Raw genomic sequence first — 22,503 nt, 5'->3', positions numbered from 1 at the left:
TTTTTCCCAACCCAGTAAAATAAAATCAAAGCAAGAAATTTCTTAACAAGCAAAAGGGTCTAAAGTCACTTTCGGTTGGTTTATCATAAACGTTTAACAGCTCTGCAAAGACCGGGGGGAGGGGTCTGGAACCCCCCTCCGACCCCTGCCCTCCTCTAGATCCGAGCGGTAGCCTCATGTCCTTTCACTCTAACGGCCGTTTCTAAGGACAGGAAAATAGCTACCTGTATATATAGGCATCCATTTCTATTTAAGAAAAGAAAAAAATAAAAATGTTTTATTAGATAGTTTAATTGAGCGTGTTGTCTACAAAAACGGTTTACGCCCAGGACGATCAGAAACGATCACAACACAGTCAGGGGACAAGATGCTTAAATCAGTGGGAAGAAATTTCACGCCATTTAAACATACCTCTCATTATTTTGGAGGCAAAATATCATAAAAAATTTCGAAAACTATAAATCTAGAAGTAATAGGTATTTTAAAAAAAAATCAAACATTTGGAATACCTTTTAAAAGTAATGGAAGAACTATACATATATACACTTCTTGTTTTGTTATTAGTTATTAAGTAACAAAAACTTGTTTTTTTTCTTCTTCCTTATTCTTGACCCTTAACCCCTGGGAAACACGGACGTCCCACGTCACTTCGTTGATGGATGTCCCCGCGGTCACGTGACAGTCTTATACATTCTGTCATCCATACTCGTCAATAACACACATATATAGAATATACTTATCGCTGATTGTTCCGCAACGCTAGGCTAAGTTCGGGATCTTTAAAACTTTTGAATGATTTACTTATATACATAAGTATAAATTTTACGAAACACTAAAACACATCAGCTGACAGGATTTTAAACTTAACCTCAAAGTGTCTGATTCTATTACACAGTGGGAATACAATGGTTTTATAATTCACTGACAATTATTCTGTTTTTTGTGATTCTTTTGATTTTGATGACCGTGGAATAACGCCTTTTATCAGGTACGATATTCTCTCATTCAGGCCAGTGGTGATTCTCTGTTTTTTATTCGCTTAAATCGCCATTTCTTTGTGTTCATGTTTTTGTGTATAGAGTCATTTAACCTCAGAATATACGCATTCGACCATATCTGGATTACTTAGAGAGAGAGAGAGAGAGAGAGAGAGAGAGAGAGAGAGAGAGAGAGAGAGAGAGAGAGAGAGAGAGATTTTCTATCATATTTGGATTATTGAGACTCAAAGATAGATAGAGAGATCTGACGAATGATAATCCGCGTTGATTAATTTTGCGCACATTCTCTTAGTTATTAATCAGCAGTATACGTGTTATACACGTCTGACAAGATCTTGCTAACTAATTAGTATTAATAATTAGACAGGTGTAAGAGAAGCCCCTCGGCTAAATGTTTTACCTGTCTTAAGTCTAAACCAAACTACAAACATATATAGTCAATTTACCTTCCTCATACATTAAATTATAAACTATAGAATTGCTTGTGAAGCTGTATTCTCTGAATAAATCGTTTTCTTTCGCCACTCAAAATCCGCCACCTGACATTTGTCATCGGTAACACTGCGTTTACTTACATTTACTTATTAGTCAGATGATGGGAGGGGCGTGTTGGTGATGGTGGAGGTGGGGGATGGGGTGGGATGGCTCTAGGGGTTAGGGTTTAATGGTCCAATTTCAAAATAAGAGAATAATATTTTTTTAATAGAATGTAACCAAACACGATCCTAACCAAGAAAAAAAAATGTGCCCTCGATTTTCATCAGAAAAATTACAAGCTTATTTCTTAGAAATCATTTCAAAATGGAAATTCAAAACTTTTTACTTTTGTTTTTGAATCATGCTTCTGCATTTAATAAAATTGACGTTTATAGTTCATCGACACATTCAAAAAAAAAGACATGCTTTTGAAATAATTTGTTCACAACCAAATACTAGTATATTATTTCCTGTATAAAATCCCGCAGTTACAAATTCTACATGAGGTTTAGCATACAATATGCATGAGCTGTCTTACCGTCCATAATGCCTTTGGTGTATTGGACAGTAACGAAAGTTTCTGTAACTTAGTCTATCACTGGTAAGCGTAATAATTCTTGAGAGAAGACTGCACTCTAAAAGTACATAGGCATTTTTGAATTTTTGACGAAATTTGACTAATGATACAATGGAGTACAATGAATTGTTGATTTTGAATGTTTTGGAGGGTTAAATCAAACATTGACCAAATCTGGCCATTGGTTTTTAAAATTAATCAATCGTATTAACAAAAGGAATAAAATAATGAAATAAAAGAATTTTTGGAATAAAAAAAATTGTATTTATAGTATTGTAAGGGTGTGGGGTGAAGGACTTGTCATGTAAATTTTGTATTTACTGACACCCGGTGAATTCAAAATTTACAACATGACAAACTTATCCTCAAGCCCTTGGCCATGGACGTCAAACCAGCAGGAGGTGGCACAGGGGGTGGGTGGGGGTGAGGTAAAAGTATTCAGGTCGTCCATGAAATTCCCTCATGTTTCCACTAGAGAAAAAAACTACATAAAGCATAACTAAAGATTTTTGCATGACGGTACCCTTTCTGACATTTTATTTCTAGGATATTTCTGAGATTTATATCTTGCAAAAGTCGACATGAAAGTCATTATGTAGGAGAACCTGATTTAGATTTTTTAAAGATATAAATATATATCACAATTGACTGCAATAAACATTACCGTGCAGTTAAAGATATTTTAAAGGACTAGGATTGAATTGTAAAACAGGTTTACAATCGATGAACTGTAATAAAGAAAATGTTTAATGCTTGACACACTTGTTTTAACTCAAACATAGACAGAAATAAGGTGGCAATGCCCTATTTTAAACCTTGGTTTTCTTTTAAAAGCAATAAAATAAAACATAGAAATTCCAAAAGACGGAACTTTGATGTAAGATAGATATAGGTTTTTCCAGTCTGAGTGTGTTACAAATATAGAAATAAACCAACTGCAGTAAAGGGTATGGAAATCAAAAACAGTTAGGTATACATGTAGTTAAGGACGCTGTGTACTATAAAGGTAAGTTTATTGATATAAAGAGGTTAGTATCTCGATATGAAATTACCGATATCTTAGTATCGGCATCACTTTCAGGCAACATCACAATTAAGGATTTGGGAAGAAAACCGTATCGATTTCGGGGGGGGGGGGGGGGGGGGGGTTGTGATATTGCTTTCAGTGCTCTTGTACTGTACAGTTTTAGGTTATCAATATTAAAGAATCGTTATTAAGGTATCGATATAAAATAATCGGTATTAAGGTATCGATATAAAATAATCGTTATTAAGGTATCGATATAAAATAATCGTTATTAAGGTATCGATATTAAAGAATCGTTATTAAGATATCGATATCAAGGAATAATATCATCGTGACTTTTAAGGACTCGTTTACGATTTACGATGTAAGTTTATAAATGTTAAGCTATAAGAAGGGGAAATGAACAATATAAGCTTAAGATTATGGATACATTTTTTTAGTAATTATGTCAACAAGGAAAATATATTGTAGACCTATATAACAATATATACAATATAAACTTATCCGAAATTCTTCCTTTTACTCTGTATTTATCTAAATAATAAAGATGTATTCTCTTTTTCTTCTTATGTCTCAGTGTGTAAATATGTAGGTCAAGCAAGGCACTACGAACTTTATACTTTTTTTCACTGTAAACTAACGTTTCAAGGTATTGACCTAGAAAAAACAATGTATAACTGACAATAGAAGGTGTAACTACAGACACAGATACAGTTACACAGATCTAGATGTTAAATTGAATACCCGTGTAAAGGTGTACACGGCCATTTCATGAGATCCACTGAGCAGCACTATTGTCTCTTTAAATTTGTTGTGTTCGATACAATTTTATTTCAGAACTTTCACACTCTTATTAACTTTTAATTGACATTTGTATTGGCTGGGGCAGAAATATATATATAAAAAAAAAAAAAAAACTTGAAGTACGCGCGCTTTCTTCAGCGTAAATATGGCAAACATTAAAGAAACTGTTTTACTTTCCCTACATTTGTTTCTGACGACAGAGTTTATATGACAAATTTGTATTACTGTGGCATTGCTGTGGCATCTGAGGACCTCTCTCCTCTTCGGGCACCTGTTTTATCAAGGCATTTGGGACATAGTGGGAAATTTACCAAAATCCTTTCATTACTTTTATCGGGGAAAATTTCTAAATGTCAATTAAACACACTAGTTCTCCAGATAGTGTTAGCTCTGATATTCACTCAAAAGCATCTTAATATACTGTACATGTAAAAAATTAATAGAAAATAACTTCAGGACAGAGTTACAGGTATATGATTTATTTATCTAGAAAATGTAAGTGAAAAAGTACAACAAAGAAGAAGAAAAAGATACGCAATGTAGATGCATATAATATAAGTCGTTATGCCTGACTAATGGCCATTTACATGTCACATAAGTCTTTTATCTCATTCTCCTTTAAATTGATAATTTAAAGCTTTTTGAAGTTAAATATTTTTCACATAATGTACATCTTTGAAATCAGATAACGGGATGCGAGTCTCTATCAACAAGGAAAAAGACATAATGCATGGTTGAAATATGGGGACATCCCTATGACCTGCACACATGCTTTTGACTTCTTTCCAAGAATCTTTGTGTATTTGCTATAAGAAAAATTGTGGCCTGGGAGTCTTGACCTCATCACGCCTTTGTTGAATTTCCTTGCTTGTGAATTTTGTGTTTGGCTGCGAAACTTTTATTTCTTTGGATGAAGGGGTTGGGGTTAAGAGGAGGGCGAGGTAGAAGAAAAGCATCGAAGAGGTCAATAGATACCATACCATTTTCTTCGTAAAATGATAATTTCATGAATCTCAAGTCTAAAAGATACGCTTTGCGCATGCGTGCACATAAAATTCTTGAAAGTAAATAAAAAATTATCCGTTTCTGAACGTCTGTGTTAGCATGACTTGAATTGAAATTAAATTGGTATTAACAAACTTTCATCCCTTTATTTCTGGTTATCCGGCATCCAGTCTATTTAAATCATGGACTACTCCTGTAATCTCGTAATATCACGCGTGTGACGATACTTTGGGTGGTGAATAACTTCCGAGTATTGGGTAAAGATGGTACTCGGGGCTATATGAGTACGCTATTTCTGCCTGATGACATAATAATTACGGTGCTATTCACACGACAGGGGGATTTTTATCCCGTGTGTCTATTCTTTTATATTAATTGCGAACAACATTAGAACGAATAAACACAGAGATAAACAAATGAACGTGTTTAATAGGTTTTTTTGCGACTTATTAATGTGAGAGAAAGTTGTTGATATGCTATATTATAAGTACTATTCATTATACACTTCAAAAAGACTATGCTGAGCTTTGCTGGAATCATCAACTGTAAATAAAATTCAGTTTTTAATATTTTGTTTTGTTTCGACCTCCATCTCCATAAGTTTTACTGGGTCCATAAGTAAGCATTTCTGCATCACATGCAATTAAACCTTACTCATTTTCCGTATAAATAGATTTCCAGTCACGAAAAAGAACGCTGATCGAGGCTTCAGATTCCAAGCCTGACTGTGCAGTTTTTAAATTCGTTTCGAATGACGTATAGTTGTAGACATTTAGTTTACCCTTTCTGTTAAAATGATTCAAATTTAGCCAATACACCATGTGTGCCTGCATTTTAAATTCAGAAATAAATGCGAAATTCAGATTTAGATAGAATTCAAGGAATTTCGATCCCAAACATGTGATGTGTTGTATTTCTTAATTTAAAACATTGCCCCGAGGCTTAATATTCTACCAATAAATCAATGCACTGAATTCATACATGCTAATCTCATGTTATAGTCATGTCAAAACGCCTAATTAAATTAATTATAACAGTTCACCTGGTGCATTCCATATTTTAATATTTTGTCTAAAGATGGAATTTATATGGGGAATTCATATAAAGAAATGATTTGCAGTTTATTCATGAGATAGCTCTCACGTGATTTACAAATGTACTTCTCATTTATTCATAAGATCCTGCATAAACTCAAAATATTCCAATTTCTTATTATTTTTTTATTAAAACCTGCAAACCCAGTTTTTGTGTGTGTTTTTTTAGTCCCTGTCATCGTTATATGGCTAGATTTATTTGTAATTAACAGTTGACACCATTTCTCCAATAGCATGAGCATATACATGTATACTAACAGTTCCAAGTAATTTTTTTTCTTTCTTGATCAACAAAATACTAGTATCTGTCTTAGGCTCACATTTAACACATTTTTTGAAGTTATATTCCATTTACATACGTTTTCTTTAGACATTAAAATAAAAATAAGTCTCAGGACTGGAGAGAAGGGGCGGGGGCGGGAGTAGATCTCAGTGTTGTGTATTTGATATTCATCATACATAAAAACATTATGTACGATTTGTTTGGACATAATCTGAAGTAATAAAATCGTTCTTACCTCTGTTTTTGTCAGAGGGTGTGGGGACAAGTGTTATAGAGCGCGGCTTACATCGACATAAAAGTCAGACATTACATTGCATTGATAAGTCGTCCCTGAGTTATTCGTCAGCTGTGACGAGTTCAAAGGGAGCGAAAACGTCAGGAATCAGGAGTATTTCAAAACAAGAGGGAAATTTACAGGCGATCAAGAAATGTCAGTTAAGAATTATATGTCCAACCCCTTTGGTAAAAAAAAAAAGTAATTGAATGAAAAAAATAAATCTTGGCTGAGAGCTGTATTACAATTGCATTATTATCATATGAATTAAAATGGAGTCGAACCAAGTGATTTGGAAAAAAATGTTTGTTTTATCGTAATTTATAAAATTCAGAAATTTGGACAAATCCTAAAATTAGAATAAAACGACATTGTTCTAAGATCTACAAATACAGGACAAGTTTATATATCGCAATAGCCTGCATTCTAAACAAGCAAACACCCCTCTCCTTCGCACTTAGACAAGAAACACAAGGATAATATTTTTTGTAAAATTAACTCAATCAAATACAAGAAGTACATAATTTCCATTCTCTACCATCGGCTCATAATACATTCACTTCCTTTGTGTCTGAGAGAGGAACGAAGAACAATTCTACATGGGAGATGGCATAATTTTATCTTACGTGTCACGTCTGTTGAGTGACTTCTCATTTGAACAAAAGTTACTCAGTAATTAAGCTATTTAATGAATTCCATTTGTCTATTCACCTAATTCAACAGTTGCCATTTCAATATATAGGTAGTGAGACGCTTGCACCTCGTTTTTAGCTTGCAAACCATATCGCCCATTAATTCTTTCAAGAAATACTTGTATTTGAATTGGAAATCTTTTACGATTGAATGCAATTAACTATAAGACACACCAAATTCCTAATTGAAGTTTTCTTCAAAAGGTACTGTAAGATCGATAACTCTTATCAGTAACATACTGAAAATCGCGACTTACTTCCCTTTTTCTTGTGTACAAATTCTCCGATGTTGGTTTTGAGGTCTTTAATCAAATAGTTACCCGATGTGACTGGAATATTTAGTATACTTTGATAATAATTTTGACTGACACGCTTAACTCATAATTAATCTGCCAAACGGCACTGAGTACACATACAAAATAATTAATGCCAACGGTCTAAAGTATTGCATGCTTATATAATTATAAACCGTTATTTTCTTTATTTTTTGTCAATGTACACGATGAATTAATTATTATCATTTAGAATTTATCCCTTCGTACTTTCTATTAATTTAATGGACCCCCCTTCTGACTACAAACTTTTTTGTTTCAGGACCAAGGATAATGCAGCTGCCTCGAAGTCTCGTCCAAATCTCGTTGGTAGCTCTGTCGTGTCTTTCCTTGACGAGAGCTCTGAGCGAGGGAGATCCTAATGTATGCGATAAAACCGTATCGTAAGTATTCCCTATGTATTTAATTTTTAAGGACATATTTCTTTGTTTAAAAAAAGACAATGAATAAATTAATTTATATAGTTAAAATTTAAATATGTGTAACGATATTTTAAAGCTATTTTTCTAATTTTATATCATTTAAAAACGTATATTTTCTGATATAATGAATGACAGTTATATTGCTCAATATAGCATAAATTGCTGACATAAATAAACAGTTAATTTGTTTTCAGTATAGATCTGCATTACAGCTTTATGGAAAATAGCAATTTATTTCTCCTTTTTGTATCAATTTTCTTTTAGGTTTTCTTCATAAGAATGCTTTGAGGTTTCACTACATTTTAGCTTACTTGAGCCGGAAGCTCAAGTGAGCTTTTCTGATGTTGATTGATACATAAAATACTGCAAAATTTTAAGCGTGCTAATTTATGCATAATTACAAGGCCAAAAATAACATAAGTGCATATAAAAGAGTCCATTAGTACATGCAATAGCATTTATTAACAAACACAGATATTTGACTCGGAATTTTTTTCTTTTTGTTTTTCATAATATTATCAATTAGTTAATAAATAAAATCTGCGGGATTTTTATCTTGCTATTTTTTGCATGATTACAATACATTTTATTCATATCAACACAATTCAAACATTAAATCATACCAAATAGTTGTATTATGTCTGAATCGAACTTGTTGCCCCCTTTACTTTACACCCTTTTATGACTCTCTTCAGGTAGAGTGTAGACTCGTCAATCGTCATTAAAGAAGATGTCACATTCTCAGGATCTAGTTAGCTGCAATAAATCATAAACGCATTCTTTGTATGCCGATGCTGCACGTACATTTTGTTTTGCATATGCATGAAAATGTATTTCAGAGCTGTTAAGGTGTCCTATTACTCAGTAGGAGTTAATTCCCCTTGTTTTACATATACGCACAGATGACAACTACGGCTGTTAAGGTGCTCTTTCAGTTATGAATTAATCCCCTTTGTTTTACAGACACGCACAGATGACTACTGTTAAGGTGGCCTGTCACTCTCTGTGTGAGTTAATTCCCTTTGTTTTACAGATGCGCCCAGATGACAACACGGCTGTTCAGGTGTTCTGTAACTATATGTATGAGTTAATTCCCTTTGTTTTACAGATACACACAAGTGTACACCACGGCTACACAGGTGCCCTACCAGAAATGTACACAGACATGGTGTTCTAGCATCTGGAATTTATTCCGATGTACCCAGTGCTAGTAAGGAATTCTCCGGCATGACCTCATAGTATACAAACTCTTGCTTTCCTTGGTACATGTATTTTGAAGTTAGTTTAGACGTTTCAAAAGAAAGATTACCTGATTATGATGATTAAAAAATTCGATATGGTGTCATTTCTTTAAAAAAGATTATGAATTTTGAATTTTGACGATTAATACAATTAAGAAAGGATACAGTTTTTTAAGGCAGGGATTGATATGGAAAGCAAGAGTTTACAACTAGACAGTCTTGCTGGAACTTTCTACTTTCTCTTCTGTCTAATTTAACTGTCTTTCTTCTCTACAAAACAGACAAAGTGACGTCATAACTCGGTCTTATAGTAAGCCCTTTGAACGCTGTACACGAACCTGGTGCCCTAACGTGCTCGAGTTATTCCGTTGTACAAAATGCTAGTGAGTAACAAGGTCATGTGACCGGAAGTGGTGACTGAAATATAAATCACGGAGAGGATGCACATCTAACCCGAATTGTTTTCTCATTTAGGTTTCTTTTGGTACCGAGAGTTTAATAATTATGCATGAAATGTAGGTGGATGGATTATTGTCTTTGTTAAGGAATAAAACAGAATTGAACTAAAATTTATTTATTTATGGGACAATATTCCAGGTTTAAAAAGCTTAGGCAGGTTTCGTACAAGAAGCCGTATGAAAAATGTACAAGAACGTGGTGCCCTAATGTTCTCAAGTTCTTTCGCTGTACCAAGTGTTAGTGAGTACAAACAAGTGACGTCGTAAAAGTGACGTCATAATACCGTAGTTTATCTATGAATGAAGGTATCTTGGGCCGAGGGTTTATTTGGCATGAGCCTGATTTATATACTGTATATAATACTAATTCAATTATCTGCCAAATGTTTACTTTTACATAGGGGTAGGTAATTAAGCATAACTGCATTCATGTTTTTATATTGTCTTTATTATATATAGTTATCGCTTCGCAAATGGGTATGGTCTTTATGTTCAATTAAGCATGTAGTGTATGTATTGTGCGTTTCTTCATTAGATATTTTTATGTTCATTTTAACTTATTTTTAGCCCTTTTCAAAGTTTCAATACTTATGATCCACCTCTTCCATTTGATACGGTTTCCTGTGTAATTCAATCTCATGTTGTAGAAACTGCTTGGGAACTTTGCGTTATACATATTTGATGATCGATGCATTTCTTTAAGAATTGTAAAAGAGTTAGAATTAACTTTGGGGTAGAATCACGCATGATTTATATTATCATATATCAAGTTGTATAATGAGACAGACTAACCACGCCCCATTATTGATATAACCTGGTTATCTAAAGTTGATGGAAAAAATAGGCTGAGTGAATGCCCCCTTTTCATCATGCTTGGAATAGTAAACAATAGTAAACAAACCACGCCTCTTTTTGACATTTGGAACAGTAACATTACTTGATTCATGTCTTTGGATATTGAGAGGAACAGTGACCCCGCCCACTTATTACATATGTATGAATCTTGGTGACTGGACACTATTTTGGTGTAAAGGACTAGCATGCTTAATTTATTTACAAAAAGTAAACTATGCATGTTTTCATGTAAACAGATAAAATTCTGGAAATTGATTTCAGCAATCTAAATTTACGTAAATTTATGGAGATAGCGTAATATACATCATAAATTACAAAAGCTTTTAAAAAAATAAAGACACTTAAAAGAAAAAAAGTAGTGTGGGAATATTTTGTTTTTCATGAATGCTTTAAGAAACAGGACATCCGGTTCATTTCCATTTGCAGCACACTGTACAAGACCGGATATAAACAAGAGACACGGACCCTGTACCGGAAACAGTATAACTGCTGTGACGGATTTGTCCTCTCTACCGGACAATGTATATGTATGTATTATAGACCTTCATGATGTACATCTTGAAATGTTTAAATTTGGATTATTTTTATGATATGTAATCTCTGTTTAATTTTTTTCATAGCACATTGTACTTCCGGTTGTGTAAACGGAAATTGTACAGGACCGGATACGTTGCAGTTTTTTTAGTGTTATCAAGTACAGTAAATATACCTTACATACTGTCTATTCTGACCCTATTGGTTACAGACTGATATCTGGAAACATGTTACAAAATATGACTCGTGTATAGCGTACTTACTGCCCTTTCCTCCCTTGTTAAACGTGTATTAAATATAGTGTTCTAGCGATATCGCTACCGACGGAAAATTATCAAAATGGAGTTTAACATTTAGTTTGTGATTAAAATATCAATTTGGGACACAATTACATGCCCTTTATTGAGAAAATACCCTCAAAAATCGAGTTTTTAGGAATAACTCAAAATTCACCATGGATCGGACATTGTTTACTATGCATCGGACAGACAGTATTTTGACAAGAAAAATATCATACCTTTATCAAAGTGCTTTAAAATGCTTGATATGGATATATTTTTATCTTTTATCTAAGAAATAACCCTCAACTAAATTTAACTGACGATATCGTTGCACAAATGTAGAACGATTCAAGAGACCTCAGTCTGCCTTAGAAATGCTTTAAAATGCTTATAATGCGATAATTCGCGCCCTTTTTTCATGGTTTATCATACTCTGGTTTGTAGAAATAAATTGTGTCAAATTCCAGACGTCATATATCCATAACTTGTATTTTGACTGAAAATATAGAGTTTTTATTTTCTTTTTCAGCAAAAAACAGCTATCAGCTGGGTTCTGTATGAAAATGGTAGTGCTTACCATTGCATCGGAAAGTGTCCGATGCATGGTTAATTTGTGTCCGATATACGGAGAAGTGAACATACTAGTGAAAACCAGCTCTAAAAAGAATTATACGAACATTGAAGTGAAATTTCTTTAAAATTTATGTAAAATTACCAATCTTTGACTTTATTTACCAAAGTCTGACTCGTTCCGTTGAAGTCGAATTTTAAGAACGATAACTCTAAAAATCGCAAAATCATAAATTTCTGGTTATTCCCCTTTGATGATGTAAAAATATGACGTAACTTCAAGGCCATTCTCGGGGTATTTTTATCACAACATGATAATAACAATCGGTATCATTAAAAAATTTAAATCTTCAGCTTCTAGACAGAAACAAATAAATACACGGAACTCTTAAGTTGAAAGAGAATTTATTGTCTAAAGTTGTCCGAAGCAAGGTATGTGTCCGATGCATGGTGAATTCACCCTAATTGTATTTAACTTAGACAATGTCCTCTCCACCCCTCAATTTTGTTACTCAATATAACCTGCATGTTACTAAATATAACCTGTATGTTTTGTAGACTGTCCGCTTGACACGTGGGGTCCTAACTGTCAGAGACAGTGTGACTGGATATTGTTACTAAATATAACCTGCATGTTACTAAATATAACCTGTATGTTTTGTAGACTGTCCCCCCGACACGTGGGGCCCTAACTGTCAGAGACAGTGTGACTGTAGCGGACACGGTCAGTGTGACCCAGATTCAGGACATTGCATCTGTGCAGCAGGTATGTTACTTATTGTTACTATAAATTGAATCAAGAACACTATAATTTCTTCATTTTTTTTTTCAACAAATTCTCAGGAATATTTATTGACATTTTGTTTTCATACAAATGCACGAATAAAATGCACTTGATTGACTTTTACCATTTTATAGATGTCTAATTTTGCCAAAAGTATTTGCTGTACCTCGAGTTATCTCGTTTCTGAAAAAGTCAGTGAGAATAATGTCAAACACATAAAACTTTCAGCAGATGCAATAGGCAGATTAATTGACTTGAGTTTTCTCGCTTCTCTGTTAAGGACAATGATGTCCGGAGCTAAAATATCAGCTGTTGTGTAAATGTCAAAATAATAAACCCGAGTTATCTTTCTTTGATAAGTAGCACGAGTTGCCGATGTTAGAAACGGTGTCCTTTCAGTTCCCTTAGACCCTAACATTCAGATGTTGTGTAAATGTCATAATTAATTCGAGTTATCTCTCCTTTTTTAGGTTACACGGGAGAACGATGCCAGACGAGGTGTCCCGATGGCTCCTATGGACCTAATTGCCAGCTGATGTGTCAGTGTCAGAACGGGGCCACCTGCAGCGCCACCAACGGAGCCTGCTTCTGTCCCCCGGGGTACCACGGTGGTCTGTACGTAATCATTAGTGACTTTTCATTAATTGCGGAAAAACTTTGATTAATACATGAATTACATTTCATCGATAAACATAATTCTAATTGCTTAATGTGATTCAGAATCATAGGTTACCTTACCATAAATTTTTATTTTTTAGCACATGTACTTTATCATCACTTACATTTCAGTAATTGTAGGAAAACTTTGATTAATACAGGAATCATAAAACATATAAATTACTTGCATTGAAATTATAATGTTCGTAGTCTTTATAGGTCTACATCTTAATGTAAAAAAAGTCCTGTCTGTTTTTTATCAGTTGTTTAATATTTGATCTATTTTTAGCTGTGAATCTCGTTGTCCACAAGGCTCTATTGATGCCCATTGTAATTCCACGTGTCAGTGTCAGAACGGGGCCGGATGTAACACAGACACCGGAAGTTGTTCATGTAAACCCGGATGGAAGGTTTGTTTAGGAAATATTTGAATAATTTACATAAATATTAATATTCAAATGAACTCAATATAGTGTTTTGAATTATAAAAATAATATAGTTTTGAGTATTTAAAATTATCTGAATATGCACCATCTATCATTTAAGAACTATTTTTGACTAGTTGATTTAGTACCTCTGCAATGAATAACTAGTGCTAATTGTAACGGGGACCGTTACAGATGTTCCCCAAACGCTCCCCAAATCCCTTTTGGTGCAATATTTCCTGTAAGCTTCATTAAATAAGACAAACTCTATGCATTTGAGACTTTAACAACATTTACCCAGAAGTGTACCAAGTTCATTCAAATTTTAGCATTACACGCGTGCGCATGTTAATGCATGTGCATAATGACCATATCATCTTGTCTACACAATCTATATATTAAATATACTAAATATTAAAATATTTAATCCAAAAGTATTAAAGAATATGCTCATTCAAGTGTATTTTTGATTTTACTCATTTCACGTGCATGCACGTGCATACTTGAGCATGATGACCATACCTTCTTGTAGAAGTTTGTTATACCTATCTATGTTCTAAATCCCACTCCGTTTGGCTGAAAACCAAGGGAGTTATAGCTGTTTAAAGTTTCAGCCAATCAGATTGCAGCGCACATACACGCACGTGTATGCATGTGCATGGAGACATGCCTTCTTGTAGGAATCCATTATATCTATCTATGTTCCAAATCCCATCCTGATTGGTTGAAAACCAAGGGAGTTATAGCTATCTTTAAGCCAATCAGATTGCAGCGCACGTGCATGCACGTGCTTGTATGATAATTGTTATACATCATGTTGTAGGATATCCTAATGCATGGCTATGTTCAAAATTTCAAAGGATTTTGTCAAAAAACAAGAAAGATATTGAGACTTTAGTTTCAGCCAATCAGAGCGCAGCGCACGTGCATGCGCATGAGATCTTGCTATTTTGACCATGTCATCATGTATATGCTACTAATATATCCTCACATTATGAGTTTCAAAGCATTTCATGAAAAAATAGAAAAGTTGCGGCTATATCTATTATATTGGTCATTTCTCGTGTTGCACGTGCGCGCTCTTGCAAGCACGTGCGCGCAAAATGACCTTGATTCCGCAAATCTACATAACATGTCTACTGACCCTAAAAAGGTTTTACCTACATTGGACGAACAGTTTACAAGATCATTCCCGGACAAAAAAGTACCCAGGAAGAAGAAGAAGAAAAATAATAATAATAAGAAACAGAGTAAAAACAATATGTTCCCCAACTTCGTTTGGGGAACATAATTACCAAACCTATATATTTCATTCAGTTGTATGGGGATAATTGTACAATAAATAATGTAAAAGTTTCATTTATTTCTATTGTTTTAAGGGAATTAGAGAGAATATAAACTAATCTTCACTTAACATTCCAGGGCGACATCTGCTCAGAACCGTGTGAGGAGGGGTGGTACGGATCTAACTGTGATCAGATCTGTAATTGTTATAACAACGCCACCTGTGATCCAAAAACCGGAAGTTGTATCTGCGGACCCGGATATGTTGGAGAAGAGTAGGTCACATGGCTGATTATTTAGCAATAAATTTAGCATTGGATTGAAAAGAAAATGAAATTGAATTTGACTGAGTTTCCCATTAGACATTATATAGTCTTTTATTTTGAAATAGATTGTCTTTTAACTACATCTAGAAAGAAAAATAATGAAGAGTGTTCGTTTTGTAGAGCTAGCTTTCGTCAATAAACATATAATATTGGAAGATAAATTTTTATTACAAGATTTCTTCCTACTTTCATTTGACACACAGCTGTACAGAGGAGTGCCCTATTGGTTCGTATGGAATGTTTTGCTCAAAACAATGTAATTGTCAAAATGGCGGGACTTGCGATCATGTGACCGGCCATTGTCGCTGCGTACCGGGATTTGTCGGCCCGACTTGTGAAATCCGAGGTAAGTGCGCATGTCACGACATAAGAATGTTTTGTTTCTTCCCTTCAAATTGAATATAAAGATTCCTTTACAATTTACATATCAGATAGGATTATCCTTCGATTATCTATCGATTATCTATCGTTGCTTCTGTTCAGTTAATTCCTCTATTTTCTCGTGTGTGTATTTGTATTTTTGTGTGTGTCTGTTGTAGTAAAATTAGCATATAATATATTTTTACATGAGTAAGTGTTACCTTGTTTTAGCATGTGATGACTGGAAATTTGGAAGCGATTGTAGCAAACCTTGTCGCTGTAACACAACACACGCTGACAGGTAAGTAAAAGGGACACCTGCTATCATCTCTAGAAAGTCATGGTTCTTTTACTTAAGGAGAAAGGGTGTGAGGAGGGATAAATCTGTAATATATAAATAATAACAAAAGAGCAAGGACAGACAAGATGATATTAATTTTCGAGTTTTCTGTCAACTGTAGGCTTCATATTGATGCTTCACGCTTACAATAAAACGATATTCAAATTGTAGATAACATATTTGTACATTTTTATTTACACAAAGATCCGATAAAGTCTGTAAATTGTCTTATAGCTGTCATCCGGGTACCGGAGAATGCATCTGTAGTCCAGGGTATAACGGGTTTGACTGCAGTGAGACATGCCCGGCGCCATTTTACGGAGACAGATGTGAGAAACAGTGTGATTGTCAAAATGGCGCCCTCTGTCATCACGTGACCGGCGAATGTCAGTGCGCGACCGGATATATAGGAGAAAAGTAGGTCAAGCATTGTATCACTTTACAAGTTATGGATAGGATAAAAATTTCCTCGGGCAATAATATACATATATCACATGGCTTCGAGGGTGTCATACCAGAATATTTGCCCCGATGTGACAGGAAAGCCCTGGAGTGTTATGTCACCCGATGCCGAAGGCAGAGGGTGACATAACACTCCAGGGCTTTCCTGTCACCGAGGGGCATGACATTTTTAAAATCAAAGGAAAATTTAAAATCATTCAAAATCGTTAATATTTACACAAATAATCCAAAAATGTCTTCTTGACGTTAAGCAATACGCTGTGTTGTTTACTTTTGCTTAGCAACCGACGTCATAAAATCTCGAACCCGAATTAAAATGCGTAACGTAAAAACACGTGAACGTGATCGAAAGGGTGACATAACTGTTTCCGGCGTGACATAATTGTTTCCGGTGTGACTCAGCATTTTTCAGGGTTTATAGCGAAACTTATTACATTTGTGATATAATAAGAAAACTTATTCAAAAATGTTATATTCATAATTATCATCATTACAATCAGAAATCCTGAAATAAAAGTTCAGTCATTTTTATTTGGCGTTTTTGATTTTCAAAAAATATACATAAATAAATATTAAAGAGTTTTATCCTTTCTATCTTCAGGCAAATGTTATCCGCTTCAAAAACAATAAAGAAGATACATAAGACAGTTTTTAACAAACCCTCAAGAAATGATATTAATTTTCTTTTTGAAAATACTCATGTAATCAATAAAAAAAGTAAATGGTGAAATTTTTCGATACAGATGTAATAAGACTTGTTCAAATGGTTGGTTCGGCAAGGACTGCACCCAACCTTGTCCTTGTGAAAACGGAGGAAAATGTCACTTCCAGAGCGGCAGGTGTAACTGTTTGTCAGGTGAGTACGGTTTAAGGAGACTGTCGTCTTCAGAGGGATGGTTGTTACTGTTCACCAGGTAATAGATCGCTGTCATAAATCTGCTTTTTTTCTATTCAGGTTTCACAGGACCACTGTGTAACGAGCTTTGTGATTCTGGTTACCATGGTAACAACTGCAGTGAGAGGTGTGATTGCCGGAATGACGCGTACTGTAACCCTAGAAACGGACGCTGTTTGTGTCGTCCTGGTTACGTCGGCGACACCTGTGACACGGAATGTCAGGTCAGGCATCTGTATTACCTTATCGAGTGGTTACAGGCGGCATTATTCTTCATTGATTTTTGTTCTGTTATAATAAGAAAAGCTTATCAGGCAATTATGTAGCCTACATTTGTCAACACCTTGTAAAGTCTTAGCAAGTTAAAAGAAACAAATAAATACTTATACATTAAAAGATTTTGTGAATTGCATTCACCCCCCCCCTCGAAACATATCTGAAAGCTCAAACAAAATACATGTAATCGGTTGAAGCAAAAGGGTACAAATGCACACTGTTTCTATATTGAATCAGTATTGAAAATGGTCCAGTCTGATTGTGATCACTATAACTGTTTTATTGATTGTAGAGGTGGACCTTTGGTAAGGGTTGCGCACAAAGGTGTGAGTGTGATCCTATAAATAGTAACGGATGTGGGACCGAGAACGGGGAGTGTTTCTGTCAGCCCGGCTGGTACGGTACGTGGCAAAAAAAAAAAGAAAAAAAAGAAACAAATCCAGTTATAGTAGGGATTTTTCTAGTGTACTTCGAAACATCTCACTAAGTTCTTTGTAAATTAGTGCATATTTTGTTTCGTAACTTTACTAATTACTACATGTATGTATATTTTTTGGAAGCAATATAGGGAATAGATATATTTTTCTTTTATATTTTAGGTGTGAATTGTAAGAGTAAATGTGAAAACGGAAAATGGGGAGAGAACTGTGATAAAACATGCACATGCTTCAACAAAGGGTCATGTGACCAAGAAGATGGAAGTTGCGTTTGTCCTCCTGGTTACCAAGGACCACAGTGTCTGAAAGGTAAACAATATTTACAATATTGACAATGTAAAAGACAAAATGGAAACCGTTTTAAAAATACCCGGAAACTTGTAATTTATATGCGGAAGATTTTCTTTATCATGGATTTGCTTTCCAGCTTGTAACGAAGGTTTCTATGGAAACAGCTGCCGTTTCCAGTGTCAATGCGGGCCAAACCAGACGTGTGATCACGTGACTGGTCAATGTATTTCTACCACCTGTCCTGCAGGATTTACCGGTCAGATCTGTCAGTATGGTAAGTCTTACAAAAATACGACATTTCATTTTACTAACAGAAAACGTTTTCTATGCACATCTTTATTTTGTTCAGAAATGATACTCATGCTAAATCTTCTCGTATCTGGCGTTCGTTGGTACCTTTTTTCGGTTTACTTTTATCCACTGTTCTCTTTACGTAGTCTGTCTTTATGTTGCAGTTTGTCCTTCCGGTAGATACGGTATCCGGTGTAACGAGACGTGCCCGGATTGTCAGAATCATGGCGTCTGTCACTCTACAGACGGCTCATGTATTTGTCCCATGGGGTTCTACGGAGCAACCTGTAACAAACGTAAGCGTCACGTGTATGAAAATGACATGCATCAAAGATTTGACAAACAAATCTGATAGAAAATATAGTTTGTTTATATCATTTGCACCATCCAGATACAAAAATAAATGTGTACTTGTACGTTGTACAATGTATATTTCTGAAATGTTATATCTTGATACAGTTTGATTTACACCATTCTTTCGATGTTTTTTTAAATTTAATTTTTACCTTCACTTTAGCCTGCCCAGACGGTTTCTATGGAACCGCATGTAAATCTAAATGTTCATGTGAGAATGGCGGGAATTGCAGTAAAGTTGACGGAAGTTGTGATTGTGCTTCCGGTTTCATTGGTGTCAGCTGTTCACAAAGTAAATATATATGTATAAAAATATACATTTCATTTGTTTTTTGTGTAATTCATCATAATTAATTTTTTTTAATTGAGGTTGCCAAAAAATTTGAATATTTTATTTTTATTAAGGTTGTCCGGAGGGATTTTATGGAAAACACTGCAGTAATACATGTGTCTGTAAGGGACTAGAATTTTGTCATCCGGCCTACGGTTGTATCAGTAAGTAGTAGTAAGCTGAATTGATCAATAAGAACTGGGTAAAAGATTTTTTTCAACCAAATCAGTACTTATTGTATTTTATCAAAGCTTTTCAGAACGTACAGATTTCTGTCAGATTGAAATGTTGAATTCGCTGAAAGCAATAAAAGTCATCTCTCATTAGGTGCAATATATTAATTTTATTATCCAAAATTTAAATAGTGTCTCAGTAATCGGATAACAATATTAAAAAATGGTAAAAAGAAAACACAAAAATCCTCAGTTAAGCTTTAGCGCTTTCATTTTCAATCTTCAGAAGCTTATAATAGTATCATAGTAACAGTGATTATGACGTCATGTTAAGCGGAACGTTAAATGTTTATTATGACGTCATAGATACAATATGACAAAAGTACGGGGAAATCACAAGTAATTTATAAAACACTATTAAGTTTTGGCTGAAAAATACTAATAAAATGTTTTTCTTTTTCCCGTCTCTGGATATCAGTGGCACAACTGAGTTTATAGAAAGGGAAAATTTTGAATTGTTTTTACCACACGCCTCCAGGTGCGAACTTAATTGAATTTGTCTGTAATATGTGTTGCTTATGTACAACACGGGCACGGAGAGTGTTGCCGGTTTCACCAATATAATATTCCTTGCATCCAGGACATGTGATGACATAAATGACATTTTTTGTATCGCATGACATGTTTTCTTTAACTTTTACGCCCATTGAAATTATAGTTCCCTTCTGTAATGTATTCACATGTACCGCATCGAGGGTTCTTACACTTAGAGACTGTATAAGTATGGTCGTTGAATTTGGAAGAACATATTCTCTTTAGGTTTTTGGGTTGGCGTACTGTTGATAAAACGACAATTCTTGTATACGTTTTTCGTTTGTTCGTCCTCTCTAATGTTTTCAATTCATGAATAATTGAACTCACGTTTTGATTTCTCTTGTGCACAAATGGAATCATTTCAACGTCATTCGCACGTCGTATGTTTAAAAGTAACTGACTTCTATCGCACTCCTTGGCTTTCTTTATACCATTATCTACAAGTTGTTCTGGATATTTTTGGTTTAATAAATACAATTTTAATTCCTCCAGTCGAATATCCCTGATATTGGTATTACTCACAATGGTGCATATCCTTCTTGCGAGGTTATATGGTATAGCTGTTTTAGTGTGATGGGGATGGCTTGATCCAAAATGCAGATATTGGTGTGTGTCGGTTGGTTTATATAAATATCCGTATTTAAGCTGGTATTATCCTTTGTTACAAGAACATCGAGGAATGGCATTTGCAAATCATCTGTTTCCATCGTGAATTTAATATCCGAATTCATTTGGTTAAGTAAATCATAAAGTTGTGATTGTGCTTCCTCCTCATTAAAACAATGTCAAAAATCTTTTCCATTTAGACCGTATTTTGTTTGTTCCCCCACAAACACAGTTGATCATGTAAATATATATGTTGCATATAAAAATATACATTTCATTTGTTTTTTGTGTAATACATCACAAGTTTGGTGTTAGAGGTGACATGAAGGTAAATGATTTATAATTTTTTTTATATCCAATAAATGACCCAGTCTTTGCGTGAAGAGTTCACAATTGGTCTGAAGCTTAAATCAGCGGGATCAGCACATGTAATATATACTATTTTTATGGCATCCTTTATAATTTTAGACTTGTGCACTTTAGGTAAACCATAGAATTGACTCTCTCGGAATTCAAAGTTTGTGTCCTTTTCCTTATCTGTTAAGCCCTCCGATATTTTTTTCATAAAAATTATTGTCTTGCAACATTTGTAAAATTTTACTTTTGTAAAAATCCTTATTCATAAGGAATTATGATGGTAGGGTCATCGCTGAGGTTTTTAAGAGCCTTTTCTTCTTCCTTAGAAAGGTTTGGTTTAATAGTCCTGGGTTTATTTGGGAAATGAATATTTTCCAATGTACAGCATCCAAAGTTCTTCCTCGTTTTGGGTTAGGGATTTGTTTCTAACAAGGTCTGTTTCTTCTGCGTCTGTAGACTGTCACTGGTATCACTTTCATGAAAATATTCACGTAGCCTACGGTCTGATTATTTACTTGAGGCGTCAGTAAGTAGTCCGTTAGTTGTCTATGGGAAAGATTAAATATTTTTGGTTCAAAAATCAAAACGTGAATCAAAACGATTCAATTAATGAATTGAACTGGGTAAAAGATTTTTTCTTCAACCAAATCAGTACTTATTGTATTTTATGTCAAAGCTTTTCAGAACGTACAGATTTCTGTCAGATTGAAATGTTGAATTCGCTGAAAGCAATAAAAGTCATCTCTCATTAGGTGCAATATGTTAACTTTATTATATACTCACAAAAGTGACCTAATAAAAAATCATAAAGGAATGTACTTCTTAGTATAATGTTATGCTCACCAAATTCCTGTTTTTTTTTTCAAGGTCAACCAAATATTGCAAAAATAACAAACAGTGAGGAGAAAGGTTCAGCCAGCGGACTGGTTGCCGGAATCACTGTGACCGTGATTATTCTGACACTTATAATCGTCATCATGGTTATCTACTATAAAAGACGCATGGGTCGCCTTAAGTCCGAGAACCGAGCTGTGATGCAGTATATTCAGTCAACAGAGGGTGCTGACGCAGGTACAAAATTAACATTTAATTATCATGGAAATTAATAATTAAAGATCTTTTTAAGAAGAAATAAATACAGTAAAACTTCGTTATGACGAACTCGGAATTTTTTGGATAAAATTCATGGATAAAACGAAGTCACATGTATATTGGATCCCCAGCTACATAAATGAAACTAAACATGATACGGATATAACGAATTACGGATATAGTAGAGTAGTTTCATAGGTCCTAGTGACTTTGTGATAACAGAGTTTTACTGTACTGTAGCAGG

General features: G+C 34.4%; 1 protein-coding gene across 1 annotated transcript; it reads left to right on the top strand.

Moving 5' to 3' along the window:
* Window positions 1–702: 702 nt before the first annotated feature.
* LOC134255011 (multiple epidermal growth factor-like domains protein 11) lies at window positions 703–22,238 on the top strand (the record flags this gene model as incomplete). The annotated part of the gene is made up of 20 exons (XM_062737543.1): window positions 703–988; window positions 7,826–7,946; window positions 9,094–9,195; window positions 10,966–11,066; window positions 12,589–12,690; window positions 13,179–13,323; window positions 13,655–13,775; window positions 15,213–15,349; window positions 15,604–15,746; window positions 15,992–16,061; window positions 16,335–16,517; window positions 17,306–17,418; window positions 17,518–17,681; window positions 18,026–18,134; window positions 18,333–18,479; window positions 18,598–18,735; window positions 18,917–19,048; window positions 19,270–19,398; window positions 19,512–19,601; window positions 22,035–22,238. Coding segments are annotated over exons 2-20 (2,440 nt in total), but the record flags the coding sequence as incomplete, so codon positions are not given.
* Window positions 22,239–22,503: the final 265 nt, after the last annotated feature.

This window comes from Saccostrea cucullata, unplaced genomic scaffold (genome assembly GCF_032062105.1).
Source record: "Saccostrea cucullata isolate Sc308-1 unplaced genomic scaffold, CSIRO_AGI_Scuc_v1 ctg1357, whole genome shotgun sequence".
NCBI lineage: Eukaryota > Metazoa > Mollusca > Bivalvia > Ostreida > Ostreidae > Saccostrea > Saccostrea cuccullata.
This window is presented reverse-complemented; position numbering and strand designations above follow the sequence as displayed.